Source organism: Muscardinus avellanarius, assembly GCF_963383645.1.
Source record: "Muscardinus avellanarius genome assembly, chromosome: 11".
NCBI lineage: Eukaryota > Metazoa > Chordata > Mammalia > Rodentia > Gliridae > Muscardinus > Muscardinus avellanarius.
In genome coordinates, this window is record NC_137797.1 from 67,279,460 (window position 1) to 67,300,509 (window position 21,050).

A 21,050-nucleotide genomic window follows, 5' to 3' on the forward strand; every position below is an offset into this window, starting at 1 on the left:
TCAAAGCCAGTGTGATACCTGGGTGGGGGGGAGATGCTGGAACAATAGGGGGGGTGTGAGTAGCCTCAGGTGCATGTGGGAGTGTTTAATACAAATAAGGGGATGATGAAAGGATCCAGGGGGCTCTGGGTAATTTTTTCTATAAAAGGGGGGGGTGGCCCAATAAGTTTGAGAATCTCTGTCTAGAGACTAAGTGTAATGCCTTTAAAAAGTCCTGTAATCTTCAGGTATGCCATCATCTCCAGGTATAGTGACAGGGGCTGTTGAGGTGGGTATGGAGTTGAGGGAAGCAGGTAGAGAGACTTCAGGACATCAACCTTTCTTTCATAGGAGGACAGATATCTTGAAGGCAGGATGGAAGAATCATCAGTAAGCCGGGCAGTGTCCCGGGGTGGAGTCAACTTTCTGAATGTAGCACGGACCTACATCCCCAACACCAAGGTGGAATGTCACTACACCCTACCGCCAGGCACCATGCCCAGTGCCAGTGACTGGATTGGCATTTTTAAGGTATTCGTGAAACCCCTTTGTGCTCAGGTTTGTGGGACTTGGGTTGATTGGAATAGGGAAATGCCTAGATTCTTGGATTCTCAACCTGAGCTAATAGGAAAGAAGGGAGAATGATGTCACAGATGACAGAGACCATCTGTATAAGCAAAACTCATCTTGTCCCCATCTTAGCCTCGCTCTCTCCTGACATGGTAGTGTCCCCCAATTTCCTTGTCTCTCATCATCCTTGCCACTGCAGCACCAGCCTGCTCTCTTGTTCTATCCCTCTGCCATCCATAGATGGTGATTACACCATCATTACACGCTTCTCCCACCTTGGGCTTTCACAGGTGGAAGCTGCCTGTGTTCGTGACTACCACACATTTGTGTGGTCTTCGGTGCCCGAAAGTACAACGGATGGTTCCCCTATCCACGCCAGTGTCCAGTTCCAAGGTACAAGGGAAGATGGAAAACTGGGAGGGAAGAGCCAAGGGAATCCAAGTTTGAATAAAGGTAGTGGGCTCTTAACAGAAAAAGCACAGAGTACAAGGAAAAGTGAATGCAAATGACTACAATAAGAGCCAGGCAAGACAAGCATGGTGGCACACACCTATAATCCCAGTACTTGGGAGGCTGAGACAGGAGGACCACAAGTTTGAGGGCAGCCTCAGCAACTTAGCATGATACTCAGCAACTTAGAGAGACCCCCATTTCAAAATAAAAAGGGTTGGGGGTATAGCTCAGTGATAGAATGCCCCTGGGTTCAATCCCCAGTACCAAAAGAAAAATAGTATTGCATGCCTATAGTCAAAGATACTTGGGAGGCTAAGACAGAGGGATTGATAAGGCTCAGGAGTTTAAGGTGGTCAACCTGGGCAACATAGTAAAACCCCATCTCAAAGGAAAAAAAAATCTAAGGAGAATATATCCAACAGGGCTCAGCAGATATAGAAACATGGAATTATTATAGAACCAGAGACTTTGAAACAGAAGAATCTTTAAAGGGCATCTGGTCCTACCACCTACCCAAAGAAGGAGGAACTCTTCTGATGGAGCTAGGTTGTAGGGAAGGAGTGCAGTAGCATCATATATTGAGAAGTGGGTGGTCATAAGACTCTGAAAGACCTAGGTTTATATCTCAGCTCTCATAGTTGCAGTCTGTTTGGCCTCTCTGTATTTGTTATCTTAAAATGGGATCCCTGGATTAGAGGGACAATATGAAAACTGTTCATCGAAGGGTTGGTATGTGGTGGGCACTCAAATGGCAACTAGCATTACTGTGATGATGGCAAAACAGTGAGTTTGAGAAGGAGAGGAAAGAGAGTATCCCAGGGAAGATAAGTAGCCTGTGGGAAGTGGAGAGGAGAGAAATAGTATATGGAATAGGAGCAAAGGACCAGAGCCAAGGACAATGGAAAATGCGTTGCACTAGGGGAAAAGGTACGTGTGAGTACTTGAGTACCTGAGATCATATTGGGGTCTTGGATCCAATCTTTTCCCCACAGCCAGCTACCTGCCCAAACCAGGAGCCCAGCTCTACCAGTTCCGATACGTGAACCGCCAGGGCCGGGTGTGCGGACAGAGCCCCCCTTTCCAGTTCCGAGAGCCAAGGCCCATGGATGAGCTGGTGACCCTGGAGGAGGCTGATGGCGGTTCTGACATCCTGCTAGTTGTCCCCAAGGCCACTGTGCTACAGGTGAGGAAAGATCATCAGGCTTCTTCCCACTCCCACACCTATTGGGAGTGCCAAGATCCACATGTAGCCCCAACTGGACATCTCACTGGGAGTTATCCAAAGTCTGCTGTCAAGTCTCAACTTTGACATAGACATGGACACATGGGGCAGGAAAGTGAGCTGCCCACAGATAAGTGTAGCTCAGGATCTCCTAAGAACTCTTTGAACCTCCCTCTGAGCACTACATCCTGCCCTAGACCCTAGAGGAAAACCCAAGGGGTGGAAGGCAGCTACTCCAGGGACCACTGGGAGGCAGGGAAGATGAGACCTGTCTCCCTGGCAGGTAAGGACTTACCCTGGCAGGTAAGGACTGGAAGCAAATAGGGCCCATATCTGTCGTACCAGAGGTGCTGACCACATAAGCCAGGCATGATAGTGTATGCTTGTAATCCCAGTACTTGAGAGGCTAAAACAGGAGGATCTAAGGTTTGCAGCCAGCCTCACCTATTTAGTGAGGCCCTCCACAACTTAGCAAGACCCTATTTCAAAATAAAGAATAAAAAATAGGGCTGGAGGTGTAGGTTAGAGGTAGAATGCCCCTGGGTTCAAGCCCTAGTCCCACAAAAATGGATAAAAAATAGGATGATATTTTCACCCTAAGCCAGAGAATTGTGAGCTCATACTTAGTATTCTAGTTTCACATTTATTATTCTTTTTGTGGTACTAGGAATTCAACCCACTGACACTCTACCTCCAAGCTATACCCCCAGCCATTTTTTATAATTTTTTGTTTTGAAACAGCGTCTCATTAGGTTGCTGAAAGTCTCACCGTGTTGCTGAGTCTGTCCTTGAACCTGTGGTCTTCCTGTCTCAACCTCCCAAGTACTGAGATTTACAGGCATGGGCCACCATGCCTGGTTATATTAATTATTCTTTCTTTTTCGGCGGTACTGGGGTTCCTGGAAACCTTCTACCTCCGGGCTACACTCCCAGACCTATTTTTATATTTTATTTGGACACAGGGTCTCATAAGCCAGCCAGGCTGGCTTCGAACCTGCGCAATCCTCCTATCTCTGCCTCCCAAGCGCGGGGGTTACAAGCGTGTGCCACCACGCCTGGTTTCATTATTCTTATTTAAACCTCACAGCAACCCAGACTAAGGGGTCACAGATGAGTACAGAGACTCATAGGAGTTCAGTAACTTGTTCAGAGTCACACAGCTAGTAAAAATTGTATTGGAGCTGGGCGTGGTAGCACACGCTTGTAATCCTGGCATTTGGGAGGCTGAGACAGGGGGATCACGGTTTGCAGACAGCCTCAGGTACTTAGTGAGGCCCTTTGCAACTCAGTGAGACCCTGTTTTAAAATAAAGAATAAAAAATGAGGATGGGGTGTAGCTTGGAGGTAGAATGCCCCTGACTTCCGTTCCCGGTACCACAGACACACACACACACACACATTGTATTGGAGTTTGGCCCAAGTATGTCCAACTCCAGAACTTAGGGGACACCTCCCTTGTTTCTCATGCCAGAGAAGGCATTCCTGCTGCTGCTGTGTGAGGGAGGTGCAGGACCTGGTGTGGGAAGGTAAGAGGATATCACATGAGTGCTGTAGCAGGCAAGGATGCTGCAGCACAACCAGGCCTCCCCCACTCGCCCCTTATGGACCTCACTGACAGCATCTGCAGAGTGCAGGGGACAGGGGCCATAGAACGGGTGCCTCCCAGGCACACCCTCTTCTCATCCTGCCCCCTGTAGAACCAGCTGGATGAGAGCCAGCAGGAGCGGAATGACCTGATGCAGCTGAAGCTGCAGCTGGAGGGGCAGGTGACAGAGCTGAGGAGCCGGGTGCAGGAGCTAGAGACGGCCCTGGCAACTGCCAGGCAGGAGCACGCGGAGCTGGCAGAGCAGTACAAGGTGAGAGCTGGGCCCGGTCAGGGACCAGGGACAGGGCCTGCCTGCTCACCCAGTGCCCAGAATTGGAACCCAGTGAAGACAAAAAAGAGGAGCAATTAGTGGGCTTTTAAGATGGTCTGGCATCAAAAAAATAGGTGTAAGGGGTAACAAGTGGGATTAGACTTGATCCAACAAGGACTTGTCTCAAATTTGGGATGAGACAGTTCTTTGAACATGGGACTACTGGAGTAAGGCGGTAATGGGTATATTCCCAGGTAAGGGAACATCTCTGTACAGTTTCTTTTTCAAGGACAGTGATGGGGTGAAGGTGGGCATGGTCCAACGCTGGTGTGCTCCTCCTAAGCCTTTGTCTTGCTCTTCGAGAGATTAGTCTCAGCCTCCCTCTTCTGTGGGACCTTAATTCCAGGGGCTTTCCCGGTCCCATGGGGAGCTCACAGAAGAGAGGGACATCCTGAGTCGGCAACAGGGAGACCATGTGGCACGCATCCTGGAGCTGGAGGATGACATCCAGACCATCAGTGAGAAAGTGCTGATGAAGGAGGTGGAGCTGGACAGGTGAGGCACCTCCCCACCCGTCGTCGCTGCCCTTCCTTTCCTGGGACCTCCCACACACCAGCCTCCAGTTTCAACAAGCAGATGTGTTCTGTATCTTCCTGTTGCTCTCTCCCTTCTCATTCTTACTCAGGGTGTTTCAACTACTGGGAATCTCTTTCCTCCAACTCTCTTGTCTTTCCTAATGCTGTTCTGTATTCATCACCTTCAGAAATAATCATAGTTACTATGTATTGTGCAGCAAAAGCTCAATAAGCTAGGAGTAGAGGATTTGGAAGAAGAGGATAGGACAGTCAATGAAAGATAAGAAAGGATGGATTTCAAATTTTATTACAGGAAAGATATGATTAGACTTTGTTCTCATTCTTGAGAAATGTTAGAGCTGGTGGTCCAGGAGTGTTATGGAATCTTTCCCCTGGAAAAAGGTATAAGTCATAATTTAAAACTGTTACTTTGCCGGGCATGGTGGCGCACGCTTGTAATCCCCATGCTTGGGAGGCTGAGACAGGAGGATCACACGGGTTCGAAGCCAGCTTTCAGCAACTTAGTGAGACCCTGTTTCCAAATAAAATATAAAAAAAAAAGTTCTGGGAGTATAGCCCGGAGGTAGAAAGCCTCTGGGTTCCACCCCCAGTACCACCAAAAAAATAAAATAAAACTGTTACTTCTACCAAATAGCATAAATACTGATCACTTCTCATGCCCACCCTACAAATTTTTACCAGGTTAAATACTCCAGCTTTTTTTTATTCATCAAATGTGATAATTTTTTCAAGTATTGGTAGATTTGATTTTTTCATTCTTTAAAGAAAAGAGAGCCGGGCATGGTAGCACACATTTGTAATCCCCTCACTTGGGAGGCAGGAGACAGGAGGATCGCGCAGGTTCGAAGCCAGCCTCACTGGCTTAAGAGACCCTGTTTCCAAATAAAAATATATTAAAAAATAGTTGTCTGGGAGTTTAGCCTGGAGGTAGAAGGGTTTCCAGGAACCCCAATACCACCGAAAGAAAGAAAGAAAGAAAGAAAGAAAGAAAGAAAGAAAGAAAGAAAGAAAGGAAGGAAGGAAGGAAGGAAGGAAGGAGGGAGAAAGAAAAGAAAAGAAAGAAAAAGAAAAGAGATGCTCTGCCCACCCAAGGCCCAGAATAATAAGTGAATAGATCTGAGTGACTTCTGTAGGATATACTAGTCTAGCCAGGCATGTAATCAGTTACTCCTGTAATCAATTGGATGCTAAAACAGGAGGGTCAGGGGTTAAAGACCAGCCTCTGCAACCTGACAAGACCCTCTTTCAAAGGAAAATATAAAAAGAGATGTGTAACTCAGGGGTAGAATGACCTTGACTTCAATCCCCAGTACCACAAAAAATATTTTTTTTTCTTAGAGAGACACTATATATATTTTCTTAGGGAGACACTAGATATCTATGTTCTTAGGGACTATCTAGTCTAGGGGTGTTAGGGTTAGCAGACTGTGATCCACACACCAAATCTAGCCTACCACCTGTTTTTATAGAGCCCACAGGTAAGAATGAAGTTTTACATGTTTTAATAGTTAAAGAACAGATTTTTAAAGTATAATATTTGATGTGAGAATTAACATGAAATTTAAATCCTTATGTTTGTAAGTCAAGTTTTATTGAGACACCGTGCTCATTCATTTACTTACTCTCTATGACAGCTTTCATAGAACGACAGAGTTGAGTAGTTGCCACAGAGACCACATGGCCTGCAAAGCCTAAAATATTGACTATCAGGCCTTTTATAGAAGAAGCCTGTCAACTGCTGATGTAGAGCAAAGTAATCATTACTGACAGCTCCTGATCTAGAAACGACTGGATTCTACTCTCTTGATTGAGTGAAATAGCCAAGAAGCCATCAGTAGGACAGTACTTAAAAATGAAACTTAAGCCAGGCGTGGTGGTGCACGCTTGTAACGCCAGCATTCAAGAGGCTGAGACAGGAGGATCGCAGTTCATGGACAGCCTCAGCTACTTAGTGAGGCCTTTTACAACTCAGGGAGACCCTGTTTCAAAATAAAGAATAAAAGATAGGGCAGGGGGTGTAGCTTGGAGGTCGAATGCCCCTGAGTTCCATCCCCAGACCTGCAAAAAAAAAAAAAAAAAAAGAAAAGAAAAGAAACTTAAACAGAAAAGAAAATGGTTTATTTTTAAATTATGCTCAAGAGCCAGGAATTTTAGGTTCTTGGGGTTTAGAACCCTGGTTTGGAGCTTTGCACATCCTAAAGCCAAGTGAAGGCCTGGCCTAGTGGCAGAAAAGCACAGGACAGAAATCTTGAGTTCTTCTCTGGGTAGCCAAATGATCAGACATGTTGTCCCCTATGCATAGGGTTAGAGATGCTGTGAAGGCCCTGACCCGGGAACAAGAGAAGCTCCTGGGGCAGTTGAAGGAAGTCCAAGCAGACAAGGAACAAAGCGAGGTAAGGAGCTCAGAGCCGCTTTGCTTTCTCAGTTGTCCAGCCAGCCTAACCGAGTTCATTTAGAGCGCCATGATAAAAATGTAAAAACTGGGCAGGACGTGGTGGTGCACACCTGTCATACCTGTACTTGAGAGGCTGAGATAGGAGGATCACAGGTTCGAAGACAGCCTCAGCAAGTAGTGAAACTTTTTATCAATGTAGCAAGACCCTGATTGCAAATAAGAAATAAAATCAGGCTGAGGGTGTTGCCCGAAGGTAGAATGCCTCTGGGTTTAATCCCCAGTACCAAAAAAAAAAAGCAAACAAAAAAAAAGTTAAAACCTGTGTGCTCTCTACTGCAGAACACACTACTTACACTCAAACCAGGATTAGTCAAAGTGGAATGTAGGAAGTGTCACAGGAGAAGTTGGACACAGTATTGTGGGGCTCCAGAGGAGCGGACAAGAACACATCTCAGAATCATTAGAAAAGGTTGAGTGCTATGACACATACTTGTGATCCCATGACTCTGAAGACTGAGGCAGGAGAATAGGAAGTCTAAACAAGCCTTGGCAACTTGTCTCCAAAAATTAAAAAAAAAAGGGCTGGGGATGTAGCTCCCTGGTAGCGCATCCTGGTTCAATCACTAGTAATGAAAAAGGGAGGGAGAAAGAGACTTAAAGAGGTTATTAACTAGCCTAGTACTACCAGACCTTTTTTTGTTTAGCTGCAGAGCTCTTTCTTCCCCTCGCCTAGTGAAGTTGTATATCTTATGTGACACCTCAGTGAACAAATAAAAGCAATATCTTATTACCACAAATTTATTTTTATGAATTCAAATATATAACACTTACTTGTAGGGTAATTAAAGCAATTAAACAATTTTGATGGATACCAAACTTTGAAATTAGAGATTATGAGTGACTGTTTTGGTAGTTTTAGCAGCTAATGTATTTCTATGTATTATTTTGGTTATAAATTCTTTTTTTTTTTAATCCAGGGGCATTCTACTTACAAGCTACACTTCTCCAGCCCTTTTTTAATTGTTATTTTAAAACGGTGTCTTGCTAAATTGCCAAGGGTCTCACTAAATTGCTGAGGCTGGCCTCGAACCTGGGCTCTTCCTATCTCAGCCTCCCAAGTACTGGGATTACAAGCATGTGCCACCATGCCCAGCTTTTTACCTAATTTTTAATAAGTTAGAACAAGTTTGGGCTGGGATACAACTCAGGGGTAGAGTGCTTGCCAAAATGCACAAAGCCCTGGGTTTCAGCCTCAGCACTATAAAAAAGAAAAATTAGAACAAGTTCAAATCAAATATTTGTAGAACTTCTCAGTTGCTTTCTCAGAACCCTGGGCCCTGTGTAAGATGGTTTGAAGACTCTGAAAAATAAATGGAATTTGAGTAGACAGATGAAAAGGAGGCCATTCTAGGGCAGAGAAAAATTTAACAATTTTTCTCAGGATACTCAGGGCAGGTGAATGTATTTAGGATACGGCATAGGTCAGACTGTGAAGTATCTTGAGTTTTGTCTTTATTCTTTAAGCAGTGAGAAACACCGATGATTTTCAAGCAGAGGTGACATGTACTTAAAAAGCGTACTTAAATGTTGGGCACGGTGGTGCACGCTTGTAATCCCAGCATTTGGGAGACTGAGATGGGGGATCGCGGTTTTGCGGCCAGCCTCAGCAACTTAGTGAGGCCCCGTTTCCAAATAAAAAGTAAGATAGGGATGGGGATGTAGCTTGGAGGTAGAATCCTTCTGGGTTCAATCCCCAGTACCACAGAAACACGCACAATAAAAAAACATACTTGAAGAAGATTAATCTGGTTGCCTTGTGAAAAATAAGTGAGTTATGAGGTTACTCATCCATCCAAGAAACAAAAAGAACCTGAGCTAATGTGTCATGGTAGTAACAGAAAAGAGAAAATGGCTGTGACCAAGATAAAGGATGGAGAAGAAATAGGCTTTTCTGTGGGCAGCGAGGGAGAGAACAGAGCAAAGCATGGCACCAAAGTGTCCAGCCTGGGTGACATGGGAACTTGTGAGTACCTGAGACAGAAGTAGAAGTAAAAAAAAAAAAAAAAAAACTAAGGTGAGAGGTAAAATATGCTGCGTTTAAAAGGCCTACAGGATATCCAGACTGAGTTTTGATTTAAGAGGAAAAATAGGGCTGGCCCTGGTGGTACACACTCATAATCCCAGATACTAGAGATGCTGAGGCCAGAGGATTGAAAGTTTGAGGCCAGCCTGGGCAACTTAGCAAAACCTTGTCACAATATAAAATAAAAAGGAAAGGTTTGGGGCTGTAGCTCAGTGGTAGAGCATTTGCCTAGCATGTCCCAGGTCCTGGATTTGATTCCTAGTAACACACACACACACACACACACACACACACACACACACACACACACAAAGTAGGAAGGTAAAAGTGGGACCTGGGACACATACATATAAGACCCCAGGCTGTAGCTGAGTGTGGTGGCGTACACCTGTAATCCAAGGACTCGGGAGGCTGAGACAGGAGGATCATAGTTTCAAGACCAGCCTCAGCAATTTAGCAAGGCCCTTAGTAACTTAATGAGACCCTGTTTCAAAATAAAAATAATAATCCAGGCATCATGGCACACACTTGTAATCCAGGCATTTGGGAGGCTGAGACAGGAGGATTGTGGTTCAACGACAGCCTCAGCTACTTAGGCCCTTTGCAACTCAGTGAGACCCTGTTTCAAAATAAAGAATAAAAAATAGGGCTGGGGGTGTAGCTCGGAGGTAGAATGCCCCTGGGTTCCATCCCCAGTACCACAAATAATAATAATAGGGCTGGAGGTATAACTCAGAGGCAAAACATCCCTGGGTTCAATCCCTAATAACACACACACACACACACACACACACACACACACACACAATCCCCAATAACTAACACACATACACACCCAGCTGTGACACTAGATACCAGAGGCACAACATCCTTGGGTTCAAGCCCCAATAACACACACACACACACACACACACACACACACACACACACACACAGCTGTGATACTAGATACCTTGTTTGAGTTGAGATCCAGACTATTCAAGTTAAAGTTTCTCAGAACTTAGAACCCAAGCAGGGCTAGCAAGAACTGAGCAATTTGAGTTTGTGTTAAATCTAAGAAGTGGGACCTTGATCTCTTACACAATGGCAGAGGTCACCCTCTCCCTGGCCTCTCCAATACTTAGACCCCTGTTCTTCCTATTTTCCACTTCCATCAGGCTGAGCTCCAAATAGCACAACAGGAGAACCATCGCTTAAATTTGGAACTGCAGGAGGCCAGGGGCCGGCAAGAGGAACAGGGTGCTCAGACCCAGCGACTGAAGGACAAGGTGGCTCAGTTGAAGGATACCCTGGGTCAGGTGCAGCAGCGAGTGGTAAGTGGAGGCCCCCAGGCAACCAGAGCAGTGAGAGGTCCAACACTAGTTGTAGGAAAGTTGGGTGTCTAGAGAGAAGGGAGAAAGCCGGTGTCTCAGTACTTGGGAGGCTGAGACAAAAGGATCACAAGTTCAAGGACAGCCTCAGCAAGTAGTGAGACTCTCATCAACCTTCTTATTTTGAAAGACCCTGTTTCAAAATAAAAATAAAAAAAATAAAAATAAAAATAAAATTAGTCTGGGGGTGTAGCTCAGAGGTCGAATGCCCCTGGGTTCAATCCCTAGTGCCACACATACAAAAAAAGAAAAGACGTGGCCTACCAACACAATCCTGAGACCTGATGCAGGAGGTGGGGAGAGGGGACTCTGATTGCCATCTTCTTTCTCCTGAGGTCGAGCTGGAGCCTCTGAAGGAACAGCTGCGGGGGGCCCAGGAGCTGGCAGCCTCAAGCCAGCAGAAAGCTGCCCTTCTTGGAGAGGAGTTGGCCAGCGCCGCGGGAGCCAGGGACCGCACCATAGCGGAGCTCCACCGCAGCCGCCTGGACGTGGCTGAAGTCAACGGCAGGTTGGCCGAGCTCAGTCTGCACCTGAAGGAGGAAAAGTGCCAGTGGAGCAAGGAGCGGGCAGGGCTGCTGCAGAGCGTAGAGGTAGGGGCATGGGGGCATGGCAGTTTCGTGGCCACTGCCCTGAGCTCTGTAGGGACTCCTGCATGTGGTCAGGCTCTCTGGAAGGGATTGAGAACCTTAGGGCACCTAGGAGTGCAGAGAGGCTTTGAGGGAGCACGCTTTCTAGGCATGACCCAGCCCTAACCAGGATATCCGGGCTCAGTCACCGGAGCATCTTAGTTACCATCTCTGATAAGAAAACATTCACCAGCCGGGCGTGGTGGCGCATGCTTGTAATCCCAGCATTCAGGAAGCTGAGACCAGAGGATCGTGGTTCGCGGACAGCCTCAGCTACTTAGACCCTCTGCGACTCAGTTTCAAAATAAATAAATAGGGCAGGAGGTGTACCTCGGAGGTCGAATGCCCCTGGGTTCCATCCCCAGACCTAAGAAAAAGAAAACATTCACCCTTGGAGGCATAGGCCCTGATATAATACCCTTTCCCGATCAGCACAGCACTTTGCTGTCATGTCCTAACCTGCATTCAGGATATAGGAAATGAAGAAGGTAAGAAGGGGAAATTGCTCAAAAACAGAAGTTCAGTAAAGTAAGGGACACAGTGAGGGACGGTCTTGCCGCTGGCATCCCCCGTCCTTCACCTCTGCCCTCCTGTTCTCCTCTCCACTGTTCCCCAGGCCGAGAAGGACAAGATCCTGAAGCTGAGTGCCGAGATCCTTCGGCTGGAGAAGGCGGTTCAGGAGGAGAGGACCCAGAATCAAGTGTTTAAGACTGAACTGGCCCGGGAAAAGGATTCTAGCCTGGTGAGGCACCTGGCCACCACGGGTCCCATCCTGTGTCTTGAGGTGTCGATCTTGGGTGCAGGCTCAGGTGCACCCTTCTGTGTTGGGCGGTACACCCCCTGGCCCTCATCTGTTTGAATGTGCAGTGTCCTTCTCTGCTGCCAGAGCATGCATGTGGGCCTAGTAGAGGTGACTTAGGAGGATTATAGAGTGTCCCTCTAGTATGACCCAATCCTCTGAACCCCAGCCTATGGCAGTCATCCAGTCCACACTCAAAAGGCAGAGATCAGGACTCAAGCCCAGTCTCTACGGCCAAGACAGGGGTCTTGTAGAGGAAGAGCAGTATGTGTTGGAGTGAAGGTGTGGGAGCCCTGATTTTAGCCTGTTGGACCAAGTCCCAGAGCCCAGGTTCTTGAAGGCCATTCTAAGCTCCTGGTTCCTTCGGCCCTTTCTACTCAGGTGCAGTTGTCCGAGAGTAAGCGGGAGCTGACAGAGCTGCGGTCCGCCCTGCGCGTGCTCCAGAAGGAAAAGGAGCAGCTACAGGTGGAGAAGCAGGTGAGAACCACGACTTGGGCTGCTGAATGCCAGAGCTGAGCACCCGGGGACTCCAAATTCTATACCTTCTTGAATCTCAGCCAGTTTTTAGTGCATGCTTATAACCCAAGTACTTAGGAAGCTGAGACACCAGGTTCACAGCCAGCCTCAGCAACTTAGTGAAGCTCTCTGCAACATAGTGAGGCCCTGTTTCAAAATAAAAGATAAAATAGGGATGGGGGTATAGCTCAGAGATAGAATTCCCCTGGCTTCAATCCCTAGTACCAAAAAAAAAAAAAAAAAAAAAAAAGCTGGAATCTCTAAAAGAGGACCCTGGCTCTTCTTAGATGAGTTGGCAGGTCAGGGAGGATGGCAGGGGTGAAGGAGGACTCCCAGGTCAGAAATCCACCCTACACTACTCCACCCCATGGTAAAGGCATCTGATCCTGGAAGTAAGGAGTTCGTCTGGACCGAGGAATGGCTGTGTAGGCCAAAGATTTGGCATCTTCACAGCCTCTAGCACCTGCCTCTTTCCTCCAAACTCCAGGAACTGCTAGAGTACATGAGAAAGCTGGAGGCCCGCCTGGAGAAGGTGGCAGATGAGAAGTGGAACGAGGACGCTGCTACCGAGGATGAGGAGGCCACTGCGGGGCTGAGTCTGTACACCCCGGTCTCGGGTCACCTCTTCCCCTCCACCCCAACATTACCTGCCCTAGGAGCTGCCTCTGCCTTCTACATTTTGCCTTTTACTTTTCCAGCCCCCCCACCCTCATTTAGTTTAAAAGTGTCCTCCTCACAAGGTGACCCAGTCCTCTTAACAGTGCATCCTTCTTCTCTGCCTGCCTCTTCTCCTACAGGCTGCCCAGCGCCTCTCACGGACTCAGAGGATGAGTCCCCAGAAGACATGAGGCTCCCACCTTATGGCCTGTGTGAGGGTGGAGACCCGGGCTCCTCTCCTACCGGGCCCCGAGAGGCGTCTCCCCTCGTGGTCATCAGCCAGCCAGCTCCCATCGCTCCCCACCTCTCAGGGCCCGCTGAGGACAGCAGCTCTGACTCGGTGAGCAGTGAGGGGAGCCTGAGCAGAAGCAATAAAGAGCAGGCAGGGCCACACTCAAGAGCCCCGGCCCCCAAGGCAAGAAGTCTGTGCCATACATGGCTCTTGGCTTTTTGCTTTTGTTTTTGTGTTGCTGGCAGTCAAACCCAAGGCCTCTTGCATGCTAGACAAGTGCTCTGCCACTGAGCTACATCCCCAACCTTCAGGGCTTACACGCGCGCTCTCTCTCTCCCTCTCTCTCTCCCTCCCCCCCCTTTTTTCTTTTTTTTTTTTTTTTTTTTGTGTGTGTGTATGTGTGTGTGTTTGTGTGTTGTACTGGGGGTGGAACCCAGGGGCTTTTCTACCTCCAGGCTGTACTCCCAGACCTATTTTATATTTTGTTTGGAAACAGGGTCTCACTAAGTTGCTCAGAGCCTCACTAAGTAGCTGAGGCTGGCTTTGAACCTGTGCGATCCTCCTGTCTCAGCCTCCTAAGTGCAGGGATTACAAGCATGTGCCACCGCACCCGGCACCACCCCCTCTCTTTTATTTTTATTTATTTATTTTTATTTTTATTTTTTGGTACTAGAGATTGAACCCAGGAGCTTTCTATCCAAGTTATACCCCCATCCCCCCCTTTTTTTTTGCAATACTGGGGGTGGAACCCAGGAACATTTTACCTCTAAGCTACACCCCCAGCCCTAATTTTTATTCTTTATTTTGAAACAGGGTCTCACTGAGTTGCCAGGGACCTCACTAAGTAGCTGAGTCTGTCCACGAACTGCGATCCTCCTGTTTCAGCCTCCCAAGCGCTGGTATTACAGGCATGTGCCACCACACCCAGCTTCAGGGCTCTCTTTTATTCTCAGGGGAGAGGAGGCAGACCCATCCTCTCTTCAAGACCACCAACTGGATGCCACCCCAAACCCAGCCCAGCCCAGTGGCCTCGCTGCTTTTGGTTCCTGCTCCTCTAATCCACCAGCGCCCATTAGAACGTCTCCGGCCTCACTCTTCCCCTCTGCTCCTCCCAACCATGGCTTCTCCTCCTTACCTGTCCCAGTGTGTGCTTCCCCACTTTAGGACATCACTCTAAACCCAGCTCTGTCTCTTTGGTGCCCAGGAGGCAGAAGACGAGAAATCGGTCCTGATGGCAGCTGTGCAGAGTGGGGGTGAGGAGGCCAACCTGCTGCTTCCTGAGTTGGGCAGCACCTTCTATGACATGGCCAGGTGAGAGCCACAGGGCAGGCCAGGAGGGAGGTGGGCGGTCAGTGGGGAAGGGCATCCATGCAGCAGTCATACCTGCCCCAACCTCCTCTTCTTGGCCTCAGCCAAGAAAAGGAAATACAGGTGTGGTTCACATAGAAAATTACCCAGTGCTGAATATCCCAGGTACTTCAGGTAAACTCCCCCTATCTTAGCAGCGCACTCAGAGGCCTTGCCTTTAACTGGCTTCTGTGTTGTTCTAGCACCATCTTCCGTGGAGCCCAAATTGCCCTGCATCCCCTCTTTCCTGCCCCTTCCCCTTCCCCAACCACCAGGTAGGTACCATGGCTCCTCAAGGGAGGAAGGGAGGTGACCAAGGCCCCCAGGGATAGGAGTGAAAAGAAGACTGGGATCCAGCCTCTGTCTGGCTACACCTGAGATGTTGTCCCTCTCCCCTGACCCCCCTGGGGAGCTCTTTGGGAAGGGACTCTCCAAGGGTGGGGGTTCAGGTATCAGATTGCCCCCTTCTGCCTTCCCTTTTCTTCCTTGGATCAAGAGTGTGGGGAAGAGAGATTTTATCATCTGAGCACCAGCTCTGCCGGGATGTGAGAGGGGCTCAGGGCAGGGAGGGGCGGTGCTGTCATCCTCTCAGCTGGAGCAGGAAGATGAAGGACGATGTCAGGCTCATTTTCAGCCTCATTAGGCAGCAGAAGGAGATGGAGGAGAGCAGGAGGTTGGGGGATGGGCCCTGCATTACAGAGGCCAGCAGGGCCTCAAGAAGAGAGGCTAGGGGGATCTGGAAAATGAAAGCAGCCATGTTGTGGGGAGAAAGGTGCCATAGCACCATGAGCCTGCTGCATTAGGAGCAAGAAGCCTGGGGCCCAGGCCCACGGGCCTGCTCCCTGAGGTCTGCAAGCCAAGAAGGCAGAGCGCGCACTGACCCTTTCCTCCTCCATCTCTCTTCAGTGGCTTTACGGTGGGTCCCCTGTCAGAAGCCAGCACTGGGGGCCCTGCCACCCCACCGTGGAAGGAGTGTCCCATCTGCAAGGAGCGCTTCCCTGCTGAAAGTGACAAGGATGCCCTGGAGGACCACATGGATGGACACTTTTTTTTCAGCACCCAGGACCCTTTCACCTTTGAGTGATCTCACCCCTCCCCAGTATACGCACAAATATACACTTACACACACACGCACACATACATATTCATGCACAGACATGTACCTGGACTCTTGCCTGTTTTCCATCACACTGGGCTCCATGATACTGTTTCCTAAGAACAGCTCCTGTGTGTCCTGTTTTCACCCCAAGCTTTCTGACTTCATCCTCTACCACCTGGCTCCTTCATCCCAGGTAGGGGTCCTTCTTGGAGGCAATGGCTGAATTTACCCCTTGAAAACAGTTTTGGAGGAACCCGGGTGGAGGAGACCTTCCCCTGGGCGAAGGAATCGACCACTCCTAGCCCTCCACACAACCACTGCACACACTCATACACTCACACACACTGCCCTCTCTGCTGCCCCAAAGCCAGTTCCTGGGGTACCCCACCCTCTCTTGTTTGGGGTCTGTGTTTGTTTACCTGAGTTTTCCCTGGGGCCTGGGTAGAGGCGGCAGCATGGACATCATGACCTCTTCAGGCCCCTTTGGTTCTCAGCTTCATTGGTTCCTCTTTCTGTCCTCCCGTTGACTTCTATGCCCCATCCCTTTTCCTTAGCCTTAGATATTAAGTTTGGAGGTTTATTTTGTATTTTTAAGGGTTCTTATAGTCTCTCTCCTCCCACTCCCACCCCCCACCACTGTATCCTCACATGGAAAGAAATAATGTATTTGTGCCTTCTGTGAGGGATGGGGGGAACAAGTGATCCCAGGTGTCCATTTCCTGGCCCCTCTTCTTCCTTGAGGTTCCCCACAGCAATAAGAGCTTCCCTCTCCCTCCACATGCCTTCCCTGGTATCAGTAGTTTGAATAAATATATTTATATGATATGTGTAACTGTTGTCATGAAATGTGTTCTTAGCATAAAGTGTAACTAGAGCAGAGAGCACCCAGGCCTCTGGCTTGGGGGAGGGGAAGGATAACTGTGGCCACTGATCCTCCCACTGTGCTCCCTCTGCTCAGGCTGTGCTCGCTGTGCTGGCCTCCAGAGGAGGGGAGGAAGAGCTCTGCTCAAACACACTGCACTGCAGAGGAGCACAGCTTGAGCTCTGCTCCGTGGTTGTTGCAGGGTGGGTGGGGCATGCCGAGGGAGAGGGTGCGCACCTCCGCCCTCCACTCCCCTATCACCGTGCCTGTGATGTGCCCCAGGACAGGCAATGCCCTGAGTAGAATGTCCTGGGTGCCATGCCTCTAAAGACCACCCTGCCTCCCTCTCCTGTGCCATCTGCATGCACACCCTGATTCCACAGCCACAAAACACATTCATCCGCTCTAACCAGTTTCGCGGGCTAGACAGACACAGCCACAGCATCATAAAGCATTTATTAAGGACCTGCGTGCTCACCAAGACGCTCAGCAGCGCCCTGCAGGAGCACATGCCCACAGCCTCCTTGTTCTCCATCCCAAAAGTTCCCTTATCGGCCACCTCCATTCCTTCCAGGGCCCCTGGGTAGACCACCCCCACCATTCCCTCTCTCCATCCACCTGAAGCCCTCCCACCCGCCCCCCTTCCAGCCCCACCTGGATGACATCTTACATCCTTCCTTCTTCCCTCACGTCTCTGTCTCCTAGCAACCCCATCTCATTCCCTGAATCCCTTCCAAGGAAATTAGAGATAATGGATCTCTCTCCTCTCTCCATCTCAACCCCTCTTTATTGATCCTCCTTTAATGAAAGTTAATTATAACAATGATTTAATTAATAGAATCCCTCTCTTCCTTTATTGCTTCCCGTATTAAGACTATTAATAAATACGAGCTGGGCTGACAGAGGCATCCATCACCCGCCTGGGATTCCCCCCATTCCTCCTTTCATCCTCTCCCTTCCCCCTCCCTCTCTTGGCCTATAAACTTGCCGGGGTAGTGGGGGTTAATCAGAGAGGAATTATGAGCCAACGTCCCCAGCAGGAGGTGCATTTAATGAAATCACTTGTAATTTATGTCTGGGGGAGGCTGGGGAGGGAAGAATCTGGGACCCACACATCCTGGCTTCCAGGAGGGCGGCCCCCTAGTGCAAAAGAAGAGGAAATGACACAGAAACAGGAACCCAGGCTCTGGCTCCCACCCACGGCCCCTGCAGAGCCACACCCCCACGGGAGCCACAGCGCTGGCTGCACAAGCCGTCACACCAGAAGCACCAGGGCTGCAGTCTAGGCTTTCTTCCTTCTCCCCTCCAGAACTTCACGTGGGTCCTTCTCACTCCTTCCTTTCCCCCAGCTCTCACCTTCCCAAAGCTGCTGCACACTCTCTTCCTCCATGAAGCCCCCGCCCCTCCCCAGGCCACTCAATGTGGATATTGAGTCGTCAACTTCTCCTTTGTCTGTCCTCTGTGTCTTTCTGGTATGCAACCTGCAATTTTACACCAGAGCTCTGCAGGAGTTGGGGGCCATTTCTCTTCCTTATTCATGATCTACCTCACCCAGCTTGCAAGGCATGGCCCTGACGCAGAGGTGATCAGGGAGCTGATGGACTGCCTGGCGGGGAGGGAAGACAGCTGGGTTACAACTCTAGTTCTGTCTCCCTCGCACTGCGTGGTACTTGGCAACTCAACCTCTCTACTTACTTCCCTTCTGTTATGAATCATCTTGCCCCCTGCAGAAGCTGATAGACCTGAATAGGACTGAGACCCAAGAGTGAAAGGGAAAATCCCCCCAAGTGGCAGCACCTAGGAAGGCGTGCGTCAGTATTCAGTGGTGGAAGGATGACTAAACACTTCAGTCTCCACTTAGAACCTCAGTGGCTGCCAGTTAGCAACAGGAGCGTGAAGTGCAGATCGCTTAGCGTGGCAGCGAGGGTCTTCACCGTCTGCTGCCAGCCCGCCTTCCCCTCCTCCATCGTACCCGGAGGAACCCTGTGCTCCAGGGTCACAGAACCATTCCACAGGGACAGGCACGGCAAAAAGGACACTTCCTCCACAAAGCCTTACCTGACTTCCTTCTGAGATATCACAAAAAGCACCTGTGTAAAAATGCACTACATCATGTGTACAAGTTTCTCTTCTCTCTAGACGCTAGGCAACTTGAGAATAGGGCCTGGGTTTATATATCTCTGTGATCCTAAAATCTAATATAGGGACCAGCACATAGAGGTGGCCCCTTCAAAATTAATTAATTTTTTTGTGTGTGTGGTACTGGGGTTCCTATTTTTTATACTTTTTTATTTAGAAGCAGGGTCTCTTAAACCAGCGCGGCTGGCTTTGAACCAGCGTGATCCTCCTGTCTCCACCTCCCAAGCCCGGGGATTACAAGTGTGCGCCATCACGCCCAGCCAAAATTAATTTTTAAAAAACTGAAACAGGCCAGGCGTGGTGGCCCATGTTTGTATCCCAGCATTTGGGAGGCTGAAACAGGAGGATCACAGTTCACAGACAGCCTCAGCTACTTAGTGAGGCCCTTTGGAATTTAGTGAGACCCTGTTTCAAAATAAAGAATTTTAAAAAAATAGGGCTGGGAGTGTTGCTGGAAGGTAGAATGCTCCTGGGCTCCATCCCCAATACCACAAAAATAAATAAATAAAAATAAAAAACTGAAACAGGCATGGTAGCTCTTGCCTGTAATCCCATTACTTGTGAGGCTGAGACAGGAGGATCTCAGGTTCGTGGCCAGCATCAGCAATTTAGTGAGACTTTCTGCAACCTAGTGAGACCCTTTTTCAAAAATAAATAAATAAATAAATAAATAAATAAATAAATAAATAAAAAGCACTGGGTTGGGGGGTGTAGCTTGGAGATAGAGTGCCCCTGGGTTCAATCCCAGTACCAAAAACTATATATTTTATTTTATACATATATACATAATATAAAAATGGTTTAATGAGCATCATTGGACTCACTAACTAGTTTTAGATAATCAGATATCCTTAAGAATACTGAAGTGTCCTGGATCATTTGAAAAAACAAAATGTGTTGCCAAGCCTGTAAAACATAGTGGCACATGCCTGTAATCCCAGTATTTGGGAGGCTGAGACAGAAGGCTCACAGGTTCAAGTACAGCCTCAGCAACTTAGACCCTGTTTCAAAATAAAAAGGGATGAGAGTGTCTAGCTTGAAGAAAGAATGCCCCTGAGTTCAAGCCCCAGTAACAAAAAATAAAAGAGAAAGGGAAGAAGAAAAAGAAAGAAAGAAATATGGTGTGGAGACATTTCTATTAACTCAAGAAACTTTACAAAGTGCCCTTTATGGGTCAAATGCTGGGGGTTAGGGATGGAATAGAAACCCTATCCTCAGGGAGTTTATAGTTAACGTAAATCGCAAAATACAAGAGAAGCAAAATACAGGCGGCTATACAGGTATGCACGGCGGCTCCGAGGCCACGGAGGAGAGGTACTTAACCAGGGCTGGGGAAAATAAAGGTTCCTGTGTGATGATGTGGAGCTGAGTCTCAAAGGACAAGTAGATGTGAGCCTAGCATGTGTGAGCAGGAGGAACAGAATGTCCTGAGCATAGTGGAGCAGCCCTGTAACCCCAGTGATTCAGGAGGCTGGCGCAGGAGGCTGGCAAAATAAATAAATAAATAACGTAAATAGGGCTGGGGGTTGTATCTCAGTGGTAGATTACTCCTGAGTTCAATCCCCAGTACCATACACACACACAAAGGAAAAATGTGCAAAGACCTAACTTGCTCAGAAATCTAAACACCCAGGTAAGGCATCTGAGTGAAGATCACACACCGGTGGGAAGCAAGGCTGGCAAGGTGGCCCGCGACATTCACTCACACACTCAGTCAACGAATATTAGCTGGGTGACCACTATGTGCCAGATACGGTTCTAGGCTCTGGAAAAACAGCATAAACAAAACAGAAATGCCTGCCTTCATGCAACTTACACTCTATTGCCACATCATGAAAGTCCAAAGAAACCAGCTGGAAACCTACTGTCATGATGCAGGCAGAAGTGGTGAGCGCCAAAGTTAGGCAATCTCAAGGGAAAGGGGGGCAGAATTATTTAGGATGTAGAATTAATGGGACCTGGCGATCATTAGATATGGGAAATGAATAGAAGGAGTCAGGTTGATCTGGGGTTTCTGGTTTCAATGACCAGATAACTGATAATACCATCACTAAATAAATAATACAAATGGAGAAACACATGTGAGAGCAAAGCGATCGAGACAGTTTTGGCTTGGGGGATTCTCAACGGGGAATCATCCAAAAAAGAGCCAATATATATAAAAGATATATATACATAAATGTATATAAAAGCCGGGCGTGGTGGTGCACGCTTGTAATCCCCGTGCTTGGGAGACTAGACAGGAGGAT

At 48.4% G+C, this 21,050-nt stretch overlaps 1 protein-coding gene across 2 annotated transcripts; it reads left to right on the plus strand.

The window, feature by feature from the left end:
• Nucleotides 1–354: 354 nt before the first annotated feature.
• Nucleotides 355–15,785, plus strand: CALCOCO1 (calcium binding and coiled-coil domain 1; the record flags this gene model as incomplete). Of its 2 annotated transcripts, XM_080705803.1 has the most annotated exons (14): nucleotides 355–510; nucleotides 840–942; nucleotides 1,995–2,185; nucleotides 3,922–4,080; nucleotides 4,487–4,635; nucleotides 6,979–7,069; nucleotides 10,312–10,467; nucleotides 10,860–11,114; nucleotides 11,767–11,892; nucleotides 12,331–12,426; nucleotides 12,953–13,061; nucleotides 13,263–13,462; nucleotides 14,559–14,665; nucleotides 15,608–15,785. In XM_080705803.1, the coding sequence occupies 14 exons, from the start codon at nucleotides 355–357 to the stop codon at nucleotides 15,783–15,785; spliced, it is 2,076 nt and encodes a 691-aa protein (XP_080561929.1). The 2 variants fall into 2 exon arrangements, with proteins under 2 accessions (XP_080561929.1, XP_080561930.1); XM_080705804.1 differs by lacking the exon at nucleotides 10,312–10,467 and having other exon boundaries at nucleotides 2,094–2,185.
• Nucleotides 15,786–21,050: the final 5,265 nt, after the last annotated feature.